General features: G+C 38.4%; 1 protein-coding gene across 5 annotated transcripts in view; it reads right to left on the minus strand.

The window, feature by feature from the left end:
- LOC126297597 (glycogen debranching enzyme) overlaps nucleotides 1–24,394 on the minus strand; it is a 181,122-nt gene that overhangs the window by 127,263 nt on the left and 29,465 nt on the right. The window contains exon 1 of one of the 5 annotated variants that reach the window (XM_049988573.1): nucleotides 7,827–8,061. The exons of 2 other annotated variants lie outside the window; for them this stretch is intronic. In XM_049988573.1, coding sequence (XP_049844530.1) covers nucleotides 7,827–7,961 — 135 coding nt within the window. In that variant the 5' untranslated portion in view covers nucleotides 7,962–8,061. 2 more of the 5 variants (XM_049988574.1, XM_049988576.1) reach the window with 2 other exon arrangements.

Raw genomic sequence — 24,394 nt, forward strand, 5'->3', positions numbered from 1 at the left:
CTGTTACCAACTGTTCATATAAATTTGTGAGCCATATGTCTGTGACTATTAAAGCGTCATCTATCACAAAGTGAAAAAATTGGTCCAACTAAAACATTGATATTTCTTTACGTACTACATGAATAAGAAATAAAAAATGGGGGTGGTTCCTAGTTACAAAAAACACAGTTGATATCCGTTTGACCGATGGCAGCGACATCTAGCAGGCCAACCATAGTGTCATCTGGTTTCTCCCTTCAAGCTGGACAAGTTTTGTTCTTTGTAGTTTTTTTCATTTGATGTTAATTTTGTGAGATATTTGGCCCGGTCACGATAAATGGACCACCCTGTATATACATGGAAAGTAAAAGGACTGTACCTAATGGGGAAGCTGATGCCATTGCTACCAACTGCGCTTCCACATTTTCCAATAAATTCAGTTTTTTCATTCTCCTTTACTTGTTCAAAAGCATAAAAATCTATGTATAAATAGTTTTTCTCCAATCAAGATAAAGCAGTTCAGATATTTCATACTTGATCACATACTTACTGAGTTAGGTAATTTCATGATTTTACAAGTATGATCTCTGTCAGTAAAATTAATTATCATCACATACAAGGGTCAGATAAAAATGTGGAAACACTGCAAGGAATGTATGCTTGAACATAAATGCAGATGCTAGCCAACTTTGCAGGAAGTGCTGTTGTATTTGACAATGAAAAGCACCTGTGCAATTTCCTCACTGCATTGCAAGTGTCAAGCATGTGCTGAGTGATCATGACACACAGTCACTGAAGAGGATTATGACAAAAAATAAGAGAACAACAGCTGAACCCTGTCAGCACCAAAACAGTGCAGGAGCAGCTCCATAAACAAAGAATTTCTGGGCAAACTGGAAATCCAAAATCACTCCTCAGTGATGCAAATGCCAATAACTGGAAAACATTGCACTGAAGCCATAAAACCCTAGATGATGTAAGAAATTCATTTGGTTGGATGGGTCTTGTTTCAGTCTATTTCCAACTTCTAACTGAGTTGACATTCCAAAATTGAAACATGGTAAGGGGTCTAGTGTTGGTTGGACAGCCATATCATGCTATTCTGCAGGCCTCATGGTCGCTCTGCACTAGTGGCAATGATTATGTGACCGTTTTGACTGATCAGGTACAATGTTTGTTCCCCAGTGGTGATGCTGTGTTTCAAGAGGATACAGCTTGCATCATCTAGGACTGGTTTTGTGAGCATGAGGATGAATTGTCACATCTGCCTTGGCCACCACAGTCACCAGATCTAGATACTGTTGAGCCTTTGTGGTCTACTTTGGAGAGAAGGGTGGTGATCACCTTCCACCTCCATCATCATTACCTGAACATGCCACTATTTTGAAGGAAGAATGGTATAAAATTTCCTTGAAAACAATGCAAGATCTGGCTTTATCCATTCTAAGATGACTGGTAGCTGTTTTGAATGCCAGCATTTTTCCTACATCATATTAGGAATTGGTACGTGATTGTTTATTTTTTCATATTTTTGTTCACTGTCTTCTTCAGGAAAAGTTTCTAAAACAATTTGGGAAATAATTAATTTGGTTCCATTTCTTAAGTTAATCTGAGGCTGCATGGTATTTCTGTTAAGTAAGCCAGTACAATATACAGTTAGGTGGTGGAATAGTTTCAATTCTGAAAAAAAAAACATTAAATGTAGTATAGATTTAATTGCAAAGAAAAGTATTTTTCCTCTTTTATGAGAGGAGGCATCAGGCCTATCTAGAATATACTATCCATTTTTACGCAGTGTTAGTAGTAGTATGAGAAGTAATCCTACTCCTGTGCAGAGTTCCACCATAGCTCAATTTGCACTCAATTGTGCTACTAGGAAAGTTTTGCAGTTGCTCATTTAGCTACAGTAGACATTCAGTTTGAGTACTTCAGTTGAAATCCTCAACAGATCTGAGGTAGAAGTGCTAATGGGGTATTTCTTGGTAAAAGAAACTCACAGTAGCTGAAATTCAACGAGAACTTTGTGGCATTTATGGAAGGAATGTGACAAGGGAATATGGCATGCATTAGTGACGTCATATGCTAAAAAATGCACAGAAACATCCACGATGTCAAACAATGGAACTCTATAGATAAACAAAGAAAGCTGCTGAGAAATTATTTCAAAACTAAGATAAAGCAAAATGACTGTTTCCACCAGCTTTTTCGACAATTTACAGAAAGAATTCATTGGTGACTACAGATGACTGGCCATTTCATTCATCATTACAAATGAGTGTCATTTCATTTTACCTCTGCAGGTAAATAGCACAATGACTATGAGCTGTCGTAAGGTGTTTGCCAACAAATCATAATACTATGCACACTTCACATTTGGCATGTGTTTCAACTGTGGCATTCCTTCAGAATGACTGCCATAGATAATAAAAACAATCTCATTGGCACAGCAATATGAGTAATGAGCTAGTTCTGCACACCTTCAGATAGAAAATGTGTCATTTTCCTTTATCTTGTTTTACCATAAAATGAAGATAACTTTCTGGATAAAACTTGTATTTTTCAGGTCTTGTTTAATTTCATTATTTTCATATTTTTTTCTGAATATTTGTTTTAAATTATAAAAACTATACACCCTAATTCTGAGAAAACATTGTAACTAAAAATGTCACAAGTAAACTGCATCTTCTTGTGTAGTTAAATACTTGTTGCAAATAAAATAGAAAGAAACTTCCACATGGGAAAAATATATTAAAAACAAAGATTCCAAGACTTACCAAGCGGGAAAGCGCCGGCAGACAGGCACATGAACAAAACACACAAACACACACACAGAATTACGACACACACACACACACACACACACACACACACACACACACACACACACACACACACACACACCCCAAATATATATATATATATATATATATATATATATATATATATATATATATATATATATATATGTGTGTGTGTGTGTGTGTGTGTGTGTGTGTGTGTGTCTCGTAATTCTGTGTGTGTGTTTGTGTGTTTTGTTCATGTGCCTGTCTGCCGGCGCTTTCCCGCTTGGTAAGTCTTGGAATCTTTGTTTTTAATATAAATACTTGTTGCCAATATTATAGTTAATAAACTCGTGGTAGCAAAAGGAAACTGTTCATACAAACAATATTTCATTCAATCAGATTAGCCATTAATATTTTCATATTTAGTGACTATACCAGGTATAAAAAATAATGTAAAATTGCTATGGTTGTGGAATAAGCACAGGGAGAAACTAATAATTAAAAAAATTATACATGACAGGAAAAGAAGAACACTGAGGAAAGACTACTGTGTCAGAGGCACAGGCAAGAAGCCTTTATGTTGAGCCTGCAGCTACGTGCATACAAGTAGGTTCATGGTACATAATTAGTATTTTCTTCAATTTCTGTTTTGGCAAAAGAAATTAAGACTTTTTAAATTGAAGTTTCATGAGACATGAAAATTTTATCCTTAGTTAGTTAATTCCATGTTCCAGAGATCATCTGAATGATTATTTTGTTAAACTGATGTGGGATGAGTCACTTTACAGGATACATTTACATGATTGCTGTTAAAATTAATGAACATATTATTGTTTTAGTCCTACTCATGGAACTACAGTAAGTTACCAGTCTTTAAGTAAAACTTTTTCTATGGAATAAAGGAGCTGTCCAGCAGAAATACTTTTAGGTCAGATTTAAAACTTGCTTTTCTACCTGTCAGAAATTTTCTGCTATTGGGCAAATGATCAAAAATTTTTGTTGCTGCATACTGAACTCCTTTCAGAGTCACTGAAAGCTTTAATAATGGTTAATAAAGGTCTTTTTTCGTCTAGTGTTCTACGTATCGACATCACGCTTCTTTAATTGTCATGGATTACTTACGACAATTTTCATTAGTGAATATATGCTTTGTGATGTTGGGGTTAAAATGACTTACTCCTTGAAGAGATGCCTACATGATAACCATTGGCGACCACCAAATTTTATTCTTACTATTCAATTTTGTCTAATCAACTCTTTCTTTCTTTCTTTCTCTAAGTGATGTGTTAGCCCAGAAAGTTATTCCATATGACCTTGTCAGTGGAAACCTTCAAAATATGTCAGCAGGTTGACTCGTTTGTTTCCAAGACTAGTAATTATGCAAAAAACAAAACTGGCTGAAGTTAACTGTTTGAGTAGCTCAATAATATGTTGCCAGTTCAGGTTTTCATCAGCATGAACACCTAAAAATCTGGTGCATTCCACCCTATTTGCTGAACCTTGTTCATGTGCTACACCAATTGTACCAATTGTTGGTATAGCTATTTGTTGTACAGAACTGAATACAATCTGTTTTGTCAAAATTAAGGGAGTCTATTTTCAGAGAACAATTAAATAATTTTTTGAAAAACATCATTAAAAATCTCTTCTGCTGTCTTCTCTCTAATGGGATTGATTATAATACTGATGTCATCTGCAAAACATACCAATTCTACTCGGTGAACATCAAGTGGAAGGTCATTCACATATACCAGGTTTCCCAATAGGAATAGTCAGTATTTAGATATATGACAAGAATGTTCATTTGAGTAAAGAAAAATCATATGAACATATGAACTATTCTGAATGGTTTCCAAGGTGGAAAACATTTAATGTACATTTTACCAGATGCATGAAAGATTGTTATTTATGGGGGAGGATGAAGTCTGAGGTGTACAAATGAAGTGTGAAACGTGACATGAACAGCTTGGTCACATTGTGGACACTGCTGCTCTCATCTGGGAACATGCAGAGTTACTCAGACAAGCAACACAATATGTGTTCCCAAATGTGCACAAATGCATTGAAGTTGACAGTGGGATATTCAAACATTTATTGTGAACTGTAAAACAGCTGTAACATGACAAGCATGATAATGCTTAGAGATGAATATTACAAATACATATTTTTTCAACTGACACTTTATAAAATGCATGTTGTAATGTTTACTAACTGTTGTACATATTTGCATGTGTAAACTTGACAATCTATTGAACAATACAGAAAACAAATAACAATATACATCAAATGTGTTCTACCTTGGAAACCATTCTGAATGGGAATTGTGTTCACATGAGTTTTTTTGCTTCAAATGATTGTTCCTGTCATTGACCACTCCTGGTGGGACACCCTGTATAAGGACTAGGAGTGGACAGGAAATTGAACCTTGTGGGACAACCTGCCTCCTACAAGTACAAAAAGCATACAGATTTGTAAACTCAGTTACAGCACTATTATAAGTATGGCCATTCCACTTAGGAAACCAATTGAAATTCAGAGAGAAAGAGAGATACAGTGTGATGATACTAGTCTGTTACAGAAATTAGTGTAAGAAGTAAATAGAAATAAGTAAATGGTTTGACTTTAACAGCAGATATTCTTCATACCAAATGGGCATACTGACTTGGTTAATGTTGTAACACTTGGAAGTAATGTCGCTTATTGTCACTGAATGAAACTGAAGCAAATTTAAAAATTTATCACGGATCAGCACACTATGGTGTGCTTGAACATCACAGTTTCCTAGTAAGACGTGAACCATGCTAGTTGAGTTCTCAGCTTAGGAAGTTAAGTCTACAAGACCACAATGCACTGTTGCACTGCTTAGAAAAAGAATGTGATGGCTTCCTTGCAAAGTTATTTTGAAGAACATCATGGTTGCATGTGATTGTAAAACTATTTATTCATAAAACACACTATTTGGTGGTGGTAGTATGTAGATGCTGCTCAACAGTGAGGTCATCAGTGCAAATGCACTATTGCAATTTTGGCCATGTAGCCCTTACCAAGGGGAGCACTGTAAACAAGAACTTGATAATAGTCAGAAGGTCAATATGGTTTTACAGTCAAAGAGAAACATAATGTTCTTTAAAATAATTTAAGTAACTGTGAACCTCATCCGCAAAAAGTTAATTCCTTGCAAGACTTGTCACTAGGCCATAATGTGAGTCCACTAACATTGACTGGAAACATTCCATGTAATTTTGAACATGGCCATCAGAAAAGAAGGTTATAGAAAAACACTCTTGAAATTTCTTTCATGCTATCATACAGTACTACATCTAGAAAGGTAAATATTAGATGAAAAGAAGATTCTTGTCAGCCACCTTAAACAGTATTATTTATCACACACAAGAATACTTTTTCAATGTAACAGACAAACTTCCATACTACCAGTGAAATAGTTCTGGTCAACAGTAACCCATATTTTGCACAACTGGCTCATTCATAATATTCACCTGTCTTTCCTTCCAGTAACTTCAACATATTTGGCATATTCAATAAGTCATTGGAAGAAAAGGCACAAGCCTTGCAATAAAAGTGCTGGAGATGTTCTATTTAGTTTGACTGAGGCTGTGTTGAAAAATTATGTATCTTTATAACACTTTCACATTCAAAACAATTCATTTTTTCATTTGACTTTCCTTCAAATCCAGGCCAAATGCATGATCATTTCATCCAGTGTGTCCAACCACAGTCTCAAGCTAAAACCATTCAAATGGAATATTAGATTATGATATTACTAATACTGTGTTTTTGTGATAGCCTTTCTTCTATGCAGTGTTCAGTTATATAACTGAGCCCTGTGAAATTCTGCTGACAAATTTCTATTTAATTCACTGTTATAAGCAAATTTGCAGATTTTGCTGTTCAGCACAATGTTGATCTATACACCAAACTAATGGAATGGTCTTAAAAAAATAAAAAAGAATTCTCAAAATTGAGTGGTGCAATACCACTTGCACAGTAGAAGTTGCACTGTTTGTGAACATCATCAAATTTCACTGCCTCACTTACATTGTACACAAATTAAATGGATACGACTCGATGTGTACATCAGCACCTTACCTCATTTCCCCCTGCAAATCCCCCCTCCCATCCAGCTTATAAAAATATACTTCCTGATTATGAGAGACAGTGCAATAAAATGTAAATCTAACTTTGTGCTGCCTAACCTGAAAGATTTATTGCCAATGCTATGCAGATAAAATAAAGTATAAATTTAGAAGAATTTTAAGACTTGATAGAGAGAAATACATTAGTAAATACATTGGCAGTTAGCCATTTAATTGTTACCCTCCACCCCCACTCCACCCCTGCCCACCTCCAACCAGTTATATGTTGATCCATAACAAAACTATACATACTAGATAATAAAGCCAATCAATGTGAGGCTATGTAGCAAATGATCAGCAAAAATATTATTGATGTCATTTGTAACATCAATAACATTTGCTGGTGCAGGTCAAGATTTTTATTTGCAGAATCTATCTGGTGCAAACAAAAATTCTGAGCTAGTTACAGTAAATGAAACAAAACCATTACTTTTGCAGTTGTTGACTGTCAAAAGCCATTTTCACAGAGAATAAAATTAAACAAATTTTGCTTAAAAGTTATGACAAGAAAACACAAACCTTGATACGATCTCCAATCACACAAAAGCAAAATCCACACACTTTCAGAACAGTTTTCTCTAACTAAAATAAAAGCTGTACATACGTCAACACTGTACTCGATTCATGACACACAGAGGAAAAAAAAAATAGAACTCAGAATGCCTAGCTACCTTATTGCAACTAAGGCAGCAGCACAACTGAATTTTCAGTGTTACTGTTGTTTCATAAGACTTGGGATGTGACATTAATTCTTCTCTAGAGCTCAGTTCCTGGTGTAATATAATATCTTACAACCAGCCTCCCAGAAATGAATAGAACAAGGGAGACAAAGTGAACAGTATCACTGTTACCGTGACACCTGGCATATCATGTTCCTCCAGTCACAATGAGAACCAGTTCTGGTACTTACACACTTCTTGATTTTCTTGTAACAAAATCCTTCAAGCAGGTAAACAGTTAGAAATGAAACATTATCTTGAACTTTCTTAAACAATGTTCCCAAATACACTATTAATTTCATTATTGCTAATTTAGCATCAAACATTTCACACAAATATATTAGACACAAAGTTAAACAAAAGAGCTCAAATAATATTCCTTTGATAGCGTTATGACTGTGGTTACACAGTGAATACTATGAAAATAAAGTAACAGATCTTACACATAACTGTAAATACCCCTTATCAGTACAGATAACCCTAAATGACACTTGAAGCAGCATGAGTGTCAAGTTATTTATGAAAACTGAAAAGATCAATGCAAACGTGACATAATGAAAAATACAATTTAAAATGAACTACCATAATTTACAGATGATGATGTAAGTGTTGAGGTATTTCATTTACTTAAGCCAATGTTAATATAATTTTATTTTTATTTGGATTAGTAAATGTTACATACATTTAATACAAGCCATTAATATTTTATCTGAATAACATAGAATTAAGAAAATAAATTAACTAAGAAGTACAAACCAATCTTTCAAAAGAAGATAGAATTACAAAGACACTTTCATGCAGTATTCTGCATCAGTACAGTGCAACAGAAAACAGATAGAAAAGTAATTACACAACAACCTGTACGCATGAAAATTGTAGTGGATAGGAGTAATAATATAACAAAAAAGAGAGAGAGAGAGAGAGAGAGAGAGAGAGAGAGAGAGAGAGAGAGAGAGAGAGAGACTGTTGATCCAGAAAATGGGAAAATTAGGAACTGTAGTCCACATAAAATGACATTCTTACAAGTGACTTGTTAAGAACTATAAAGCACACCAGTATCGGCTGTTTCATAAGAAAATTACCCAACATACACAAGAAGTACACTGTTAATAAAACCTAAGCAAAGTTGTCCACTTCTCCATCATAAATACAGTTATTTCAAACAAAAAACAGAATTATGAACCATTCAACAAATATGGGCAGGTGAATGCTGCTGAACCATTAAAGTTTTATTAGTCAAAGCCCTGATGAAGGTGATTTACTTGGTACCCTTCTTCAATAGACAACCCATTATCCCAACTAATATGATTTTTATCAACAGTCAATCATAATGAAACTTTCTATGCTTCACTTGCACAAATGTTAGCCAAACATAAGTTCTGAACTTTATATTTATGATCTTACAACTCTTCTTCAAGAGCCCTACCCACTACAGTTTTTGAAAAAATATGTTATCAAATCTATGCAATGCCTTAAGTCAAATAATTTTTCTCTATGTTAAAGAATTATTTTCTTTCATTTGTCTCAACATTTTTTATGATTTATTTAAAAGTTAACTATGATTGTTCTTACCCTTGGAAATTATGTTGGTATCCACAATACAATCATATTAATTAAATCTACAAATATCCACTGCAGATAAAATGAGTGTTCTTTTCATATAATTTATTCAACACAGATTCAGGTAAAAATATTTGCAGCTGAAATGTGGTACTAAATACTCTTTAGTTCATTACGACCAGAACAGGGACATTTGTGTGCAGAAAATCTCGCACTCTCAGTAGAATGTTCAATGTTCACTAATAAGCCTCACAATAAAATTAAAAGTGAATGTTGCAGTAGCAGACCTTGAAACTGGATCTTTAGGTTTTGTGGACAGTGGCTAGTAGCAACTGACACAAAGGTTAAGGCCATTTGAAGCAGAAGGGGAAAGGAAGGGGGCCAGAAAGAAATTCCAAGTCTTTCAACTGGTGTGAACAGATGGGTGAAATGGAAGAGATCTGGATTCTACTTCCGTTCCTTTGTACAATCTAATACGCCAGAAATGTGCAAAAAGATAGCATTTTTATATCATTTGGATCTACTCTGTACCTAAAGACTGCTATCTTCTGAGCAATGATTCTCTTTTTTAATGCACTTTATCAGGGATTACACGGTAACATTTTTAAGCACAAGCTGATATTATCAATCATCACGTGCACAACATGGTAACAGCCAAGTCACACAAAAAATGCCAACATAAGTGAGTTTCATCTCTTGTAGATTAGCAGGGTATTTTTACATGATCTGTATCTGTTTTTTCGGGTCTTGTTATGCCTCATCTATTGATAAAGCAATCTATGTCTCCTCTTTCCCATTATCTATTCTTAGATTTGGCCCAGTCATTTAATTGAAGGATGTTTATTTAATCTCTGTCACTGCACATCCTTTTCCAATAGCCACCATGCAATACAAGCTGACAGTCTCTGTTTTACATGAATAAAATATTTCAACAATCCTATGTTCCACATTTCTTCATGTTTCGACACTCTTTGAAATTCTTTCCTTACTTTCCAATATATTTTTGCTTTTAATTGTACACCACCTGATCTGAAAAAAAAAAAAAAACCTTGAGTTGAGAGGTTTGCAATTAGCTGTGTAGTTTTTCTGGGAACATATAATAATGCACTAAAGGTAAGTTTAAAAGCATCTTTCTGACATCTTCTTTGGAATTTCCAACTTTGGCTTCCATCACTTGCCATTTCCTAAGGAATTTTTGCACTCTTTGTTGACTGACATTACTTATCCTATTTTCCTGTAATCCAGTTTCCTTTTCGAACATATAAATTGTCTCAATTTTTCTACACTCTTAACCTAGAAAGTTAGACATATTTTAAACTCAGAGGAAACTGGATTTTTGTCTGGTGTGTTTGAACAATGCGCAAAAATACAGCGGCAAATTCCTAGATTGAGCAATAACTAATGTTGAGCCTTCTTGTGAATTTCAATCTTTGTACCAGATTAGAAATGAACAAAAATCTTTACTTTTCAGAGGCAATATAGTAGCTGGAAGTGACAGGAAAATATCTGCTTCTAAATCTTACATTGGTATACAGATTAAAATCAGGTATACCAAAAAAAAAGTTTTTTTGTTGTATCTAAAGCAAGCTTTATTAGTTGAGTATTTCTCTCTCCAAAATCCCCTATAATGTTACACATTTTCTTGGGACAGTGTACCAGCAGGCAAGTTCTGTAGACAGTGCAAATTATCCTATTTTCTTTCTTAAGCATTATACAGTAACTCAGTTTGCCTAATTAGCAAACACCTTTTCTTCCTTGGGTCACACGTTGCAGTCAGTGTGGATGTGACTGGCTTTTATTGTGTCTATTCTTAGTGCAAATCCCTACCAACTTCCCTTCAGTACTAGTTATTTACAAGTTCCAAGGATCATAACCATGATCTTTCACTACAGTGTGGAATGGTTCAGTTTACAATTAAGACTTTTTCAGAGAAATATACTGCAACATACTGAGCATTTAAATGACTGTCTTTTACTTTAATATGAAACTACCTCTAATCATTATTCACACACAATAATTTATATTTAACTCACTTTGTAATAGTAAGTGTATACCAAGAACTGGTAGGAACTTTTCATCTGTTCATAAATCACCCTCCATTGCTAGTACTGTCACCTGCCATCTGCAAGTAGTTATTGCACATTGGCATTGAACACAGGCGGTGGTAACATTGATGAGACTGGCCCATGTAGAATATTCCTCAAATATGTGAAATGGAGCTATGTATACAGCATTAATGACAGAAACAAAAAATATAACACATTTATTGGTGAAATTTTTACCTTATTTGGAAATTGTTTTCCTCCAAAACGTAATGCAAATTAGACCAAAGCCTACAAAGAAGTCACAGATTACTCAAGGAATAAGGGTATCTTGTATGACAAAAAGGAAACTGTATCTATCAGTCACAAACTGCTCTGATGGTGATGCTACAGCTCATTACATGGAATACTGAAAAATATTCAAAACAGCAATACAAACATCAAAGAAAATGCACTGCAAGGAAAAAAAAAATCGTTCAAATGGCTCTGAGCACTAGGGGACTTAACATTAGGATTCAAACCTGCGACTGTAGCGGTTGCGTGGTTCAAGACTGTAGAACCTAGAACCGCTTGGCCACAGCGGCCGGCAAGGAAAAAGAAAAAAAAGAAAACAAGTCACATCAGGAGACACAGACAATATGGTATATAGAGAAGGATGAGACCAGTAGAATCAAAGAGGAGGAGGAGGTAGTAGTTGTGTCTACTGATGCAGAACTTCTTAACAGAAATTTCATAACCATTACTTACAATATACCACATCATTTAAATAACAGTTATGAAATGTCCACTAAGAAGTTCAGTAGATTCTGCCATAGAATATCTCAGGCCAGGCATCATAAATAACTTCTGTAATATGAATATGATCGTCACTGCACCAGAAGAAGCACTCTCCAACACAAAATGTTTAAAATCCAAAATAATCTAGTAGTTATGAAAAAATTCCGTAGAAATATTGGAACACGTGAGGCAATATTGACCCTACGACTTATCTTAGAAGCTAGATTAAGGAAAGGCAAACCCACATTCCTAGCATTTGTAGACTTAGAGAAAGCTTTTGACAATGTTGACTGGAATACTCTCTTTCAAATTCTGAATGTGGCAGGGGTAAAATACAGGGAGCGAAAGGCTATTTACAATTTGTATAGAAACCAGATGGCAGTTGTTAGAGTCGAGGGACTTGAAAGGGAGGCAGTGGTTGGGAAGGTAGTGAGACAGGGTTGTAGTCTCTCCCCAATGTTATTCAATCTGTATATTGAGCAAGCAGTGAAGGAAACAAAAGAAAAATTCGGAGTAGGTATTAAAATCCATGGGGAAGAAATAAAAACTTCGAGGTTCGGCGATGACATTGTAATTCTGTCAGAGACAGCAAAGGACTTGGAAGAGCAGTTGAACGGAATGGACAGTGTCTTGAAAGGAGGATATAAGATGAACATCAACAAAAGCAAAACGAGGATAATGGAATGTAGTCAAATTAAATCGGGAAGTAGATTAGGAAATGAGACACTTAAAGTAGTGAAGGAGTTTTGCTATTTAGGGAGTAAAATAACTGATGATGGTCGAAGTAGAGAATACATAAAATGTAGACTGGCAATGGCAAGGAAAGCATTTCTGAAGACAAGAAATTTGTTAACATCAAGTATAGGTTTCAGTGTCAGGAAGTCGTTTCTGAATGTAATTGTATGGAGTGTAGCCATGTATGGAAGTGAAACATGGACGATAAATAGTTTGGACAAGAAGAGAATAGAAGCTTTCAAAATGTGGTGCTACAGAAGAATGCTGAAGATTAGATGGGTAGATCACATAATTAATGAGGAAGTATTGAATAGGATTGGAGAGGAGAGAAGTTTGTGGCACAACTTGACTAGGAGAAGGGATCGGTTGGTAGGACACGTTCTGAGGCATCAAGGGATCACCAGTTTAGTATTGGAGGGCAGGGTGGAGGGTAAAAATCGTAGAGGGAGACCAAGAGATGAATACACTAATCAGATTCAGAAGGTTGTAGGTTGCAGTAGGTACTTGGAGATGATGAAGCTTGCCCAGGATAGAGTAGCATGGAGAGCTGCATCAAACCAGTCTCAGGACTGAAGACCACAACAACAACAACATGAAAAAACTTTACAAAATTAATTAGTATTCTTCTGAGTTAAGTAACATGTTATTTGTTAAACTGGTTATCCCTCATTGAAACATCGATTCAAATACCCTGGAGTTAGTCCTCTGTATAAGAAAAAAGGCACAGAATACAATAAAGCTGCTTCCCACTTTCGATTCTGCCAGCATTCTCAAAAATTTTAAAAATGGTAATTTACAAGTGGCTCTTATTCATCAAGACTGTCTCTATTTACTGTGAAGAGATGCTGCTAGGAGATAAAATCAATTATGTCAAATAACAAAATCCATGAATTTGTAACCATTGTAAAAATTAAAAAAGAAAAAAAAACTACATTGGCACTCATCAAAATGTGCAAAATAGTGCATTCATTCAGGTCATATTACCAGTTAGCAGTAACATTACAAATGGACTCATTCCTCATACTCAAAAATATGTTCTTAACCATCAGACTATAAAAAATATATGATTTAGGAATAAAGGTAACAACTCACTGAATATCTGAGGCACTGACTTATTGATAACACACATAAACAAGACTAAGAAGTTATATTGAAAACAAAGATTCCAAGACTTACCAAGCGGGAAAGTGCCGGTAGACAGGCACAATAAAATAACACACAAACACATACACAAAATTACGAGCTTTCGCAACCGGCGGTTGCTTCGTCAGGAAAGAGGGAAGGAGAAGACACACACACACACACACACACACACACACACACACACACACACACACACACTTCTCCTTCCCTCTTTCCTGACGAAGCAACCGCCGGTTGCGAAAGCTCATAATTTTGTGTGTGTGTTATTTTATTGTGCCTGTCTACTGGCGCTTTCCCGCTTGGTAAGTCTCGGAATCTTTGTTTTTAATATATTTTTCCCATGTGGAAGTTTCTTTCTATTTTATTTACAGACTAAGAAGTTAATTATATTCTATGATGGACTGTCCATTATCTTATTTATACACAACAAATAATATATTGTCAAAGTCAGTGTGTGTATTTCTTAAGGGTTCCAATATTGAGGAGTCTGTTTACACATAAAGCAAGAATGTACATAACTCATTAGACAATAATTTGTAGGCCACTGGTATAATACATGAGCTGTTAATGGTGTTTGAGTGAACAAACCACAATATTACCTTGTGAAAATTTGAATATTATGGTGCAACAGGAAATATAGCCAAATGGTTCAAATCGAATGTCTCTGACAAGACATGAAGGGAGTAAATAAGAAATAGTACTGTATTTAGTTGTCAGTCATTATCCAATTGGGAAACAACTTCATGTGGTGTCCCACAAAGTTCCAGTTTAGGGTCTTTATCTTTTGTTTATTAATGACATTTATCACCGAAACATTATGATACACCAGGTTTGTTTCATATGGAGATGGTACAGACATTGCACTAAATAATAAATAAGGTATGCAACATGTTACACAATTCCTTTTGCGGTTTCTGGCTGTTGTAGAGGAGACATCATAGGTAAGGTTTGGAGCACTGATCATTAGATTCTCTTCTACAAGACAAAGGATGTCCTCTTAAAAGTCTTGCATCTCCATGGAGCATCACAGTAGATCCTTAAAGTTGGGAATGTGCCAATGTCTCATAGGAATTATTGTTGTGGGGCTAAAATGGTATGTGATGTCATAATTGTGAACTTCAAACTTATCAAATAGTACATTTCTGGACTTCAGCGTCTTATTAAAACTTTATCCACTAAGTTTCCTTTACAACTCCTTGAGGCCTGCAATAGGAATAGTGAAACACTTTATAGATTTAAAAACAGCAGTTAATGAAATTTTTGTGTAAATTACTAAATGGTTTATGGCCAATTATATGTCTCTAAACTCCAAAAGGAAGTTACATGCAATTCAGAGCTTGTAAGAGGTTTCCTCCTAACATATACCTAAAATGTGATGACAAGCAGAGAGAAAAGATTGACAGTATTTAATTCTTGGGACAAGAACTTGATGATAAATTCAGTTAGGAGGTGCATACCACAGACTTGCTGAAGGACCTAAATGAATATTTATTTCCACTGTGGTTGATCTTTGAAATAGGTGATATAAAAATAAAAAAAACTGGCCCATTTTAATTCCATAATTCCATACACCACAATTTATTTATTTATTTTGGAGGGGGAGAGGGGTAATTCATCAAGCCAAGCTAAGGTTTTGTGAGTGCAGACATGTGCATCATCAATTATTTGTATGGGAATTCAGACTGTACTGCAGAGGCTTGTTCAAGGAAGTGGAGTTACTAACTACAGATTTTAAGTACATTTATTCCTTATTCAAATTTGCCATAAATAGTATGTCTGTTTTCAAACCAACAGCTCAGTTCATGGAATCAATTCTAGAAATAAGAATAATCTTCACAAAGATTTACATTAAAGTCACTTACTTTGTTTCAGAAAGGTGTCCATTACTTAGAAACTTACATTTTCAATTACTTGCCAGCAGCGATTAAAGTTTAGTTACTAATAAAGTTCAGTTTTAGAGAAGCCTGGTCCGCCACTGTAGCTAAGTAATCTGGTGGCCGGCTACCATGTAGAGGACCTGGATTCGATTCCCAGTACTGCCATTGAGTTTTCCATAGTGGGAAAATGATACAGTATATTGGGTCCACTCAGCTTTATGATACAAACAGTAGAGCTACTAGAAGAAGGAGTAGCATCTCCAATGTCTAGAAAGTTCTGTACAGGCCTGTGGTGATCTCACCTAATGCCTCTCCGACTCGCATCCAAACGTTGTCATGTGATGCTGGATGACAAGATGTCTTTTTCAGGGGAGCCTAAAAGATTCATTGCTGGGCACCTCCACCTGTTCAACTGATTAATTTCTTAGCAGAATAAACTGATGTATATATTATTAATAATATGAGTGTAATGTAAAATTTGACTATATCTACACTGCAGTTATGTGACCATTGTAAATAACTGCTGTTGAATCACTGTGCCAGCACAGTGCAGTCACCTGGAACAATGTAACTGTACGGGGGGAGGGAGGGAGGGAGGGATGCAGGGAGGGGGAGGGGGAGGGGGAGGAGAGGGAGAGAGTGCGAGTGTGCGAGCACGTGAGTGAGCACTCCATAGCTCCGACAAAGGATTCATCTGAAAGCTAGCAAAGTTACTAACCTTGTTTACACGCCTTTTGACAACCCAATCCATCTATTATTTACTGACTTGTTACATTTACCCTATTATGTATAAAAATATGTTTCAGATTTTTGTCTTACTTCACATCCATGATGACCATTTCATTTAGGAACTGTGGAAGAAACATTAGTATACCTTCTTATATGTCATGTTCTTTTGACAAGTCATAGAAAATATAGTTTATCAACATTTTCTCATTTAAATTTTATGTTAACAAATTGAAAAAAAACACACACCATATTCTGCGGAGACTATAAACTATGAGAACATTGTTCCCCAGTGCTTACATTCAGTAGATGAAATGTGTAGTACTGTTGACAAAGACACAGAAAAGTGATACACTATGTGTTTCAGAACTAATAGTTGCTTTGTCTGGGAGGTTGGGGAAGGTATACCTTTCTAGGTATAGATTGGGGAAGGTTAAAAAAGGAAGGACAGAACACTCAGACCTAAGGATGACAGAGACCCCTCTGTAGTAAAGGGCAAGGATAGATAAAGATGAACTGGGGGGCATCAGAGAGAGTAGACGAGAGAAGGTAGTATGCTAGTTTTTCACTTTTGTGTGTGTCTATTGGAGGTACTACATATTTGAGCTCCTGCAGCTAAGTTCTGCCAGCAATTCTGTCTCATAATTTATTAGTTTTCTCAATTGAAATTTCTTTTTATATACATTCTGTGGAGGGACACTTTTGAAATACTAATTGAAACTAAGTATTTTTTTTATAAATGTGTTATTGCACTTGCATACATAATCTGTTACAGAATTTTCAAGGAGGAGTTAAGCAGTAGAAGTGATTGGTAATTTTGTAAATGAAGATGTACAAATCTTGAATTGTGTTTATTTGAGTCAGTAAATTAGCATCAACTTGATATTAGAGTTACAGTCCAATTCGTTATTCTTATCAGATCTAATCATGAGTCATAACATCCTTATGCAAAGAAAATTCACATAACAAATATCTCTGAAGAATATCTGTGCACCAGGTTAGAAATAATAACTTAAGATTTTTTCCAGCCACCAGTAAAAATAATTTCTGAACACAGTGACCATCTTATAAGAAAACTTTGTCAATAAAGTTTTGTGGAAATGACTGCACTGATTTGTCACTTGTGACACAATACTTGACACACATGCTGCACACTTGGTAAGAATTGCAAGAAAGTGTTTCAATCACTATGTGACACATTTTAACACATACATGGACAAACACTTTGGCAGGCATTAAACCTGGTCAAAATGGGCTTTGAATATCACAATGTATTTCAATGATCTTTCAATAAACAGCTCAAGCCTGTTTAGAAACACGGCCACAATAATATGTGCAAACATGATTTTCATTGGCACTATTTTTTGTGATAATGATTAAAATAAGAACCCTGCCATGGGTAAAGCAAGAGGGAAGCAGGTTGGACCAGAGCTGACTAAATGCTTTTATATCAGGGCTGGCCTGCTGATACAACAAGAACTGCTACTACAATGCAAGGCAATTACCACATTTGCAAGCTAGGGGAGGGATCAACATCATAATAACAACAACACAGCAGAAAGGCAGAACCACTGTGGTGTGGAAGCCCGAATACTTCATGCCCGAGCCATACGCTGTGTTGGTGCTAGATGATGGAAACCGATGCCTTGGCAAAACAGGTACGCATGAAGCTCATATAAATGTCCTTCATTTTTAGATATATGGATGCGGTCTGGCAACTACAAGTCTTGAGGAAGGTTCAAACCAGTCTATGAGTTGACACAAATCTAAAAGTGGCCACCACACAACTTGGCCTCCACTAACAGTAGGCTTATTACTGGCTCTGAGTCTGATGTTGTGGAGTTAATGCCTTCCAGCTGGTCAATCACCTCCAAACCAACTTCCAGACCCTGTCTGCCTCCTGCCTTGGAAGGCCCAGTTCAAGACTGGGATGGTGCAGCCAACTAACCACCTCTGCTTGCGTGGGCATTCTGTCACTGCTGCCTCTGCTTGCAAGGGCGGGCACTACTGCTGAGGGCTGTCTTCCTCTACATGGTCTATAATAGGATTCTGTGCCTACTGCTGCATCCTGCCCTGAGCTGTATCCAGTTGGCACGCACACACACACAGTCCAGCTGACAGGTGCACCTCACGTTTATGCTGAGTCAATGGGATCACTGCTCCTCCAGGCGAGCAACAAAGGCAGCTGCTGGAAACTGCAGGCAGCCTGCTTAGCTCAGTGCCTCCACACCCAATGTCTACAGAAGCACCTATGGAGGGCAGTGCCACCACAAATATTTGTTATGGTTGTTGCACTGTGTTCACTAATAAAATGTATGTTTGATCAAAATGTTTTCATGTTGATATTCCAGAAAGTTATCAGGCCTCCACCCACTGCTCCATTACCACCCTGTTTGGTGTGGTGAACTATTGGCTCCTGATACTAACAAACCAGTTCACCACCTAACGTAGTGCAATCCACAACACAAACACCCCCCCCCCCCCCCCAGCCATTACAGCAAAAACATTTTCAGCTGCTCAAATTGGACACCAAAAGTATTATTAGTGTAATGTCATTATTTACTAGAGAACTGAGGAATGTTTTGTCAATACATTGCTGACCTAAATGTGAGCGTTTAGTACGTGTTTCATGTCAGGTGATAAGACATCAATAGATTTGACAGATGTCAGGATATTCAACGTGTTTGACAGTTAGCTTGTTACAGAGACTGTTTCATTTATGTGATGTATTCCTGGACAGTACATCACCCAGTATACTTGTTACACCATTGAGTCCACTCATAAGGTAGAGTACATGGTAGAATGAAGTGTGTAAGAAGCAATTACAAATGACTGCCACCACATCAGAATAGGAATCTTTCTGGGAAGATTAACAATGTTATACAAAGCAAGATATCCAAAGCTTTTATTTGATGCAGTAACAACAGTATCCACCACAGCTGCAGTTGTTGCCTGTGTATATGTGATCACAAAATCTTCATTACACAGAAACATGCTCTAGGGAAAGTATCTTGTGTCAATTCTGAACATCGTGTAGGTAGTTCATCACCAACTTTGAGTCCATACAAAACTATAGTGCACAGTGAAATCAGTCACAATGCCATTGGTTTTTTATTATTCTTACAGATCCAGATTTCAGCTATAAATAGCCATCTCAAGGAATTTGAGTGATTTATAACCCAACAACTTCCAGCAGTTCATGTCACCATATGACTTTACTGGTGTACAGGCAGGAGAAAACTGTCAGTCAGTCAGATTCATTCTTTCTTTGATCCATATTCTGTACACAGTAGTCTGTTCATGCCATTCAGCAGATCCTGTAATTCATCTTCACTTTCACTGAGGATAGCAATGTCATTAACAAATTTTAACATTGATATTCTTTCACCTTGAATTTTAATTCCAGTCTTGGACCTTTCCTTTATTTCCGTCAGTGCTTCTTTGATGTAGTGATTGAACAATAGGGACCAAAGACTACATCCCTGCCTTACATCCATTTTAATCAGAGCACTCTGTTCTTGGTCCTCCACTCTTTATTAGTCCTTGGATCTTGTACATATTGTATATTACCTGTCTCCCCCTGTAACTTACCCTTATTTTCCTCAGAATTTTGAATGTCTTGCACCATTTCAAATTGTCAACAAATCCTATGAATGTGTCATGATTTCTCTTCAGTCTTGCTTCCATTATTAATGGAAATGGCAGAACTTCCTCTCTGGTGCCTTTACCTTTACTAAAGCCAAACTGATCATCATCTACCACATCATCAATTTTCTTTTCCATTCCTCTGTTTATTATCCTTGTCAGCAACTTGGATGCATGAACTGTTAAGCTGATCTTGTGATAATTCTCACACTTGTCAGCTCTCACAGTCTTAGGAATCATGTGGATGATATTTTTCTGGAAGTCAGATGGTAAATCATACATTCTACACACCAACATGAATAGTCGTTTTGTTGCCATTTCCCCCAACCATTTTAGAAATTTTGATGGAATGTTATTTATCACTTTTGCCTAATTTGATGTGAAGCTCTTTTAAATTCAGATTTAATACTGAATCTCCTTTCCCTATCAACTCCTATTTCTTCTTCTATCACATCAGACATGTTTCCCCCCTCAGAGGCCTTCAATGTACCCTTACTACCTATCCGCTCTCCTCTCTGCATTTAACAGTGTAATTCCCATTGTACTCTTGATGTTACCACTCCTGCTTTTAATTTCGCCAAAGATTGTTTTGACTTTTCTATATGTTGAATCAGTCCTTCAGACAAACACATATTTTTTGATTTCTTCACATTTTTCATGCACCCATTTAACCTTAGCTTCCCTGCACTTCCAGTTTATTTCATTCTTAAGTGACTTGTACTCCTGTATTTCGCTGAACATTTTTGTACTTCCTTCTTTCAATCAATCAACTGAAGTATTTCTCCTCTTATCCATGGTTCCTTTGCAGGTACCTTCTTTGTACCTACGTTTCCATTTCAACTTCTGTGGTTGTCCCTTTCAGAGATGTCCATTCCTCTCCAACTGAACTGCCTACTGAACTATGCCTTATTGCACTGTCTATAGTCTCAGAAAACTTGAAGCACGTCTCTTCATTCCTTAGTAATTCCATATTGCACTTCTTTGTGTACTGATTCTTCCTGACCAGTCTCTTAAACTTTAGCCTACTCTTCATCACTACTAAATTGCGGACTGAGTCTATATCTGCTCCTGGGTATGCTTTACAATCCAGTATCTGATTTCAGAATCTCTGCCTGACCTAGATGTAATCTAACTGAAATCTTCCTGTCTCTCCTGGCCATTTCAAAAAATACCTCTTCCTCTTGTGATTCTTGAACAGATTATTCACGGTTACTAGCTGAAATTTATTGCAGAACTAACTAGTTTCTCTCCTCTCTCATTCCTAGTACAAAGCCCATATTATCCTGTGACCCTTTCTTCTACTCCTTCCCCCACGACTGCATTCCAGTCCCCCACAACAATTAGATTTTCAGTTCCCTCTATGTGCTGAATTACACATTCATTATCCCCATATACTATCTCTATCTTCTCATCTTCAGCTTGCAACGTGGGCAGGTACACCTGAACTATTATTGTGTATGTTGGTTTACTGTCAATTCTGATTAGAACAACCCTATGAATGAAATGTTCAAAGCAACACCCTCTTTGCCCTTCCTGACACCTTTTTAGTAAGTTGTCATGAGTATGGGAGAGTGCTCATGGGGGAGGGATTCAGTTTGCAGGGGGGAGGGAGCTCGCAGGGAGATGAGGGGTTTGCAGAGGGAGGGTTGTCGCAGGGGGAGGTGGAGTTCACAGGGGGTAGGGAGCTCGCAGGGTGGGGAGGGGGACTCGAGAGAGGGTGGTTCACGGGGCGGGGGGGGAGGGAGGGGGAGTAGCTCACAGGGGGGAACAGAGCTTGCGGAGGGGGGTGGGGTGGCATGCAGGAGGGGGCACGGGGGGTTGCAGTGAGGTGGTGGTGTGCTGTGCTGGATGGGGGATGGGGCTTGCAGGGAGGGGGAGAGGGGGCACAGGAGGGGGACAGGGCGCATCGGGGTTAGTGGCTCATGGGAGGAGGAGAGGCAACTGCCACTCATGGGTGCGGGCGGGGGTGGGAGGGAGGCGGCTCGCATGTGGGGACGTGGCTCACGGCTCACAGGGGGCGGGGGGGGGGGGGGGGGGCAGCTGTGGGGCAGCAAGGCAGCTCACATGGGAGGAGAGGCAGCTCGCAGTATAAGTGTGGGGGAATGTACAGAATGAGTGGGTGGGTGAGTGAGTGAGTGAGTGAGTGAGTGAGTGAGTGAGTGTGTGTGTGTGTGTGTGTGTGTGTGTGTGTGTGTGTGAGAGAGAGAGAGAGGTACCATAACACGGGAGTGATGGGTTACCGTACATGCTAGAGCGATGTTTGCATAAATGTGCGCAGGGAGAGGAGCCTGTTTACGTGCAGGGGGGGGGGGGGGGGGAAGCCTGCTTACACACAGGGAGGGGAGCCTGCATATGCGCAGGGAGGGGAGACAGCGTACACACAGTGAGAGTGTGGAAATAGCACATAAATAGGGGGGGGGGGGGGGGGAGTAGCATACATGCAAGAAGGTAGGAAAGAAACGGTATGTGGTGGGGGAGGTAGCATAATCAGAGGGTGATTTGAGGGAGATATCCTAAGCATGGTGGGGTGAAATATCATTCATGAGGATGAGACATCATATACGCATGGGTGAGAAGGGAGATAATGTGCTTGTGTAGATATAAAGGGGGTAACATACGTACACGGAGGTAGGAGACATAACATACACACATAGAGGTAAGTGAAATAACACATGCACATTGAGGTAGGGGAAATAATGTACACATGTTGAGGGGTTTCAGGAGGTAATTTACACATGGGGTTGTAGTGGGCAGACACTGCAAGCCGTGGTGAGCAGATACCATATGCATGGAGATGTGGCAGGCAGACACCGAACGCACAGGGCTGTGGCGGGCAGATAGCATACGCACAGGGCTGTAGCAGCCAAGAATTGGGCACATGGTGGGCAGATACCAGTCACTCAGGGGCAGATACTAGATGCTCGGCAGCAGATACCAGATGCTCAGGGGCAGATAGTGGATGCTTGGGTGCAGTGGATACTGGAAGCTCGAGGGCAGATACCAGATGCATGTAGGGCAGATACCATAAGTGTAAGTGCTTGGGGGCAGGTACTGTACACAAGTAGGAGGTGAGGGGTTGCAAATACCATATGTATGGGATGGGGGGCAGCTAACTGACACAGGGGATGGGGGTGGGGGAGGGCAGATACCGGGCATAGGGTGGCGGAAAGGGGGGCAGATACAAGTCATAAGGTGGCAGATACTAGATGTGAAGTGGAGATGGGAGATGGTGGAGGGGGGGGGGGGGGGGTTGGCGGTGGAGGTGGAGGTGGGGGCAGATGCGAGTCATGAGGTGGCAGATAGCAGATGTGAAGTGGAGAAGGAGGAGGCGTATGGTGGTGGTGGGTGGTGATGGGTGGTGGACATATACTGTATGTCGGGGAAGGGCATGACCAGATAACTGATTCCCTTGGGAGGGATGTGATATAGCGTATATGCTGGGAAAGAGATGTACTGTATGTGTGGGGGTAGACATAATGTACAGAAGTCGCCAGGGAGAGATAATGTATGAAATGTGGGGGGTGGTGGGGGGGGGGGGGGTAGATAATACATGCACAGGGTCTGTGTGGTGGAGAGATACTGTGCACATGGGGGAGGACAATGTACGCATGGGATAGGAGATGAAGTATACACCAGACTGTACATGGTGGGAGGCACATACCATATGGACACCAGTACATGGGGTCAGAGAACACGCTACAGGTTGGGGATGCACCATACATGAGGGAGCGGCAGGTATCGTACTCTGGAAATGTAGATACCATGCGTGATGAGGAGATATCATATATGATAGGGAGTTACTGTACGTGATGCGGAGATACTGTACACATGGGGAGGATACTGTACGCTGCAGGGGTGATACTGTAAGCAAGGGTGAGACATTGTACACAGGGTGAGATATACTACATATGGGTGGTGGAGATATTGTATGAGGGAGGGTGGATTGAGACACCATATGTGGGGGTGGAGATTACCATACATGGAGTGGAAATACAATACATGAAGGAGTGGAGATGGCATACGTTGGGGAGGTGTTGTGCACGGAGGGGGATACCTTGTGCAGGTGGAAAATACCATATGTGGGGGACATGGAGCAGATACCTTACACCAGGGGCAGATACCTTAAGTAGGGGGTGTGTAGGATGGAGGTACCATATCCTGTTGGGGACATACACTGTGAGGGAAAGCACGAGTATGGGGAGATTGGGGGCACAGGGAAGAGAGGTTATATGTGGGGGATAGTGAAAGCAGAGA

The sequence above is a fragment of the Schistocerca gregaria genome, chromosome X (genome assembly GCF_023897955.1).
Source record: "Schistocerca gregaria isolate iqSchGreg1 chromosome X, iqSchGreg1.2, whole genome shotgun sequence".
NCBI classification, from domain to species: Eukaryota; Metazoa; Arthropoda; class Insecta; order Orthoptera; family Acrididae; genus Schistocerca; species Schistocerca gregaria.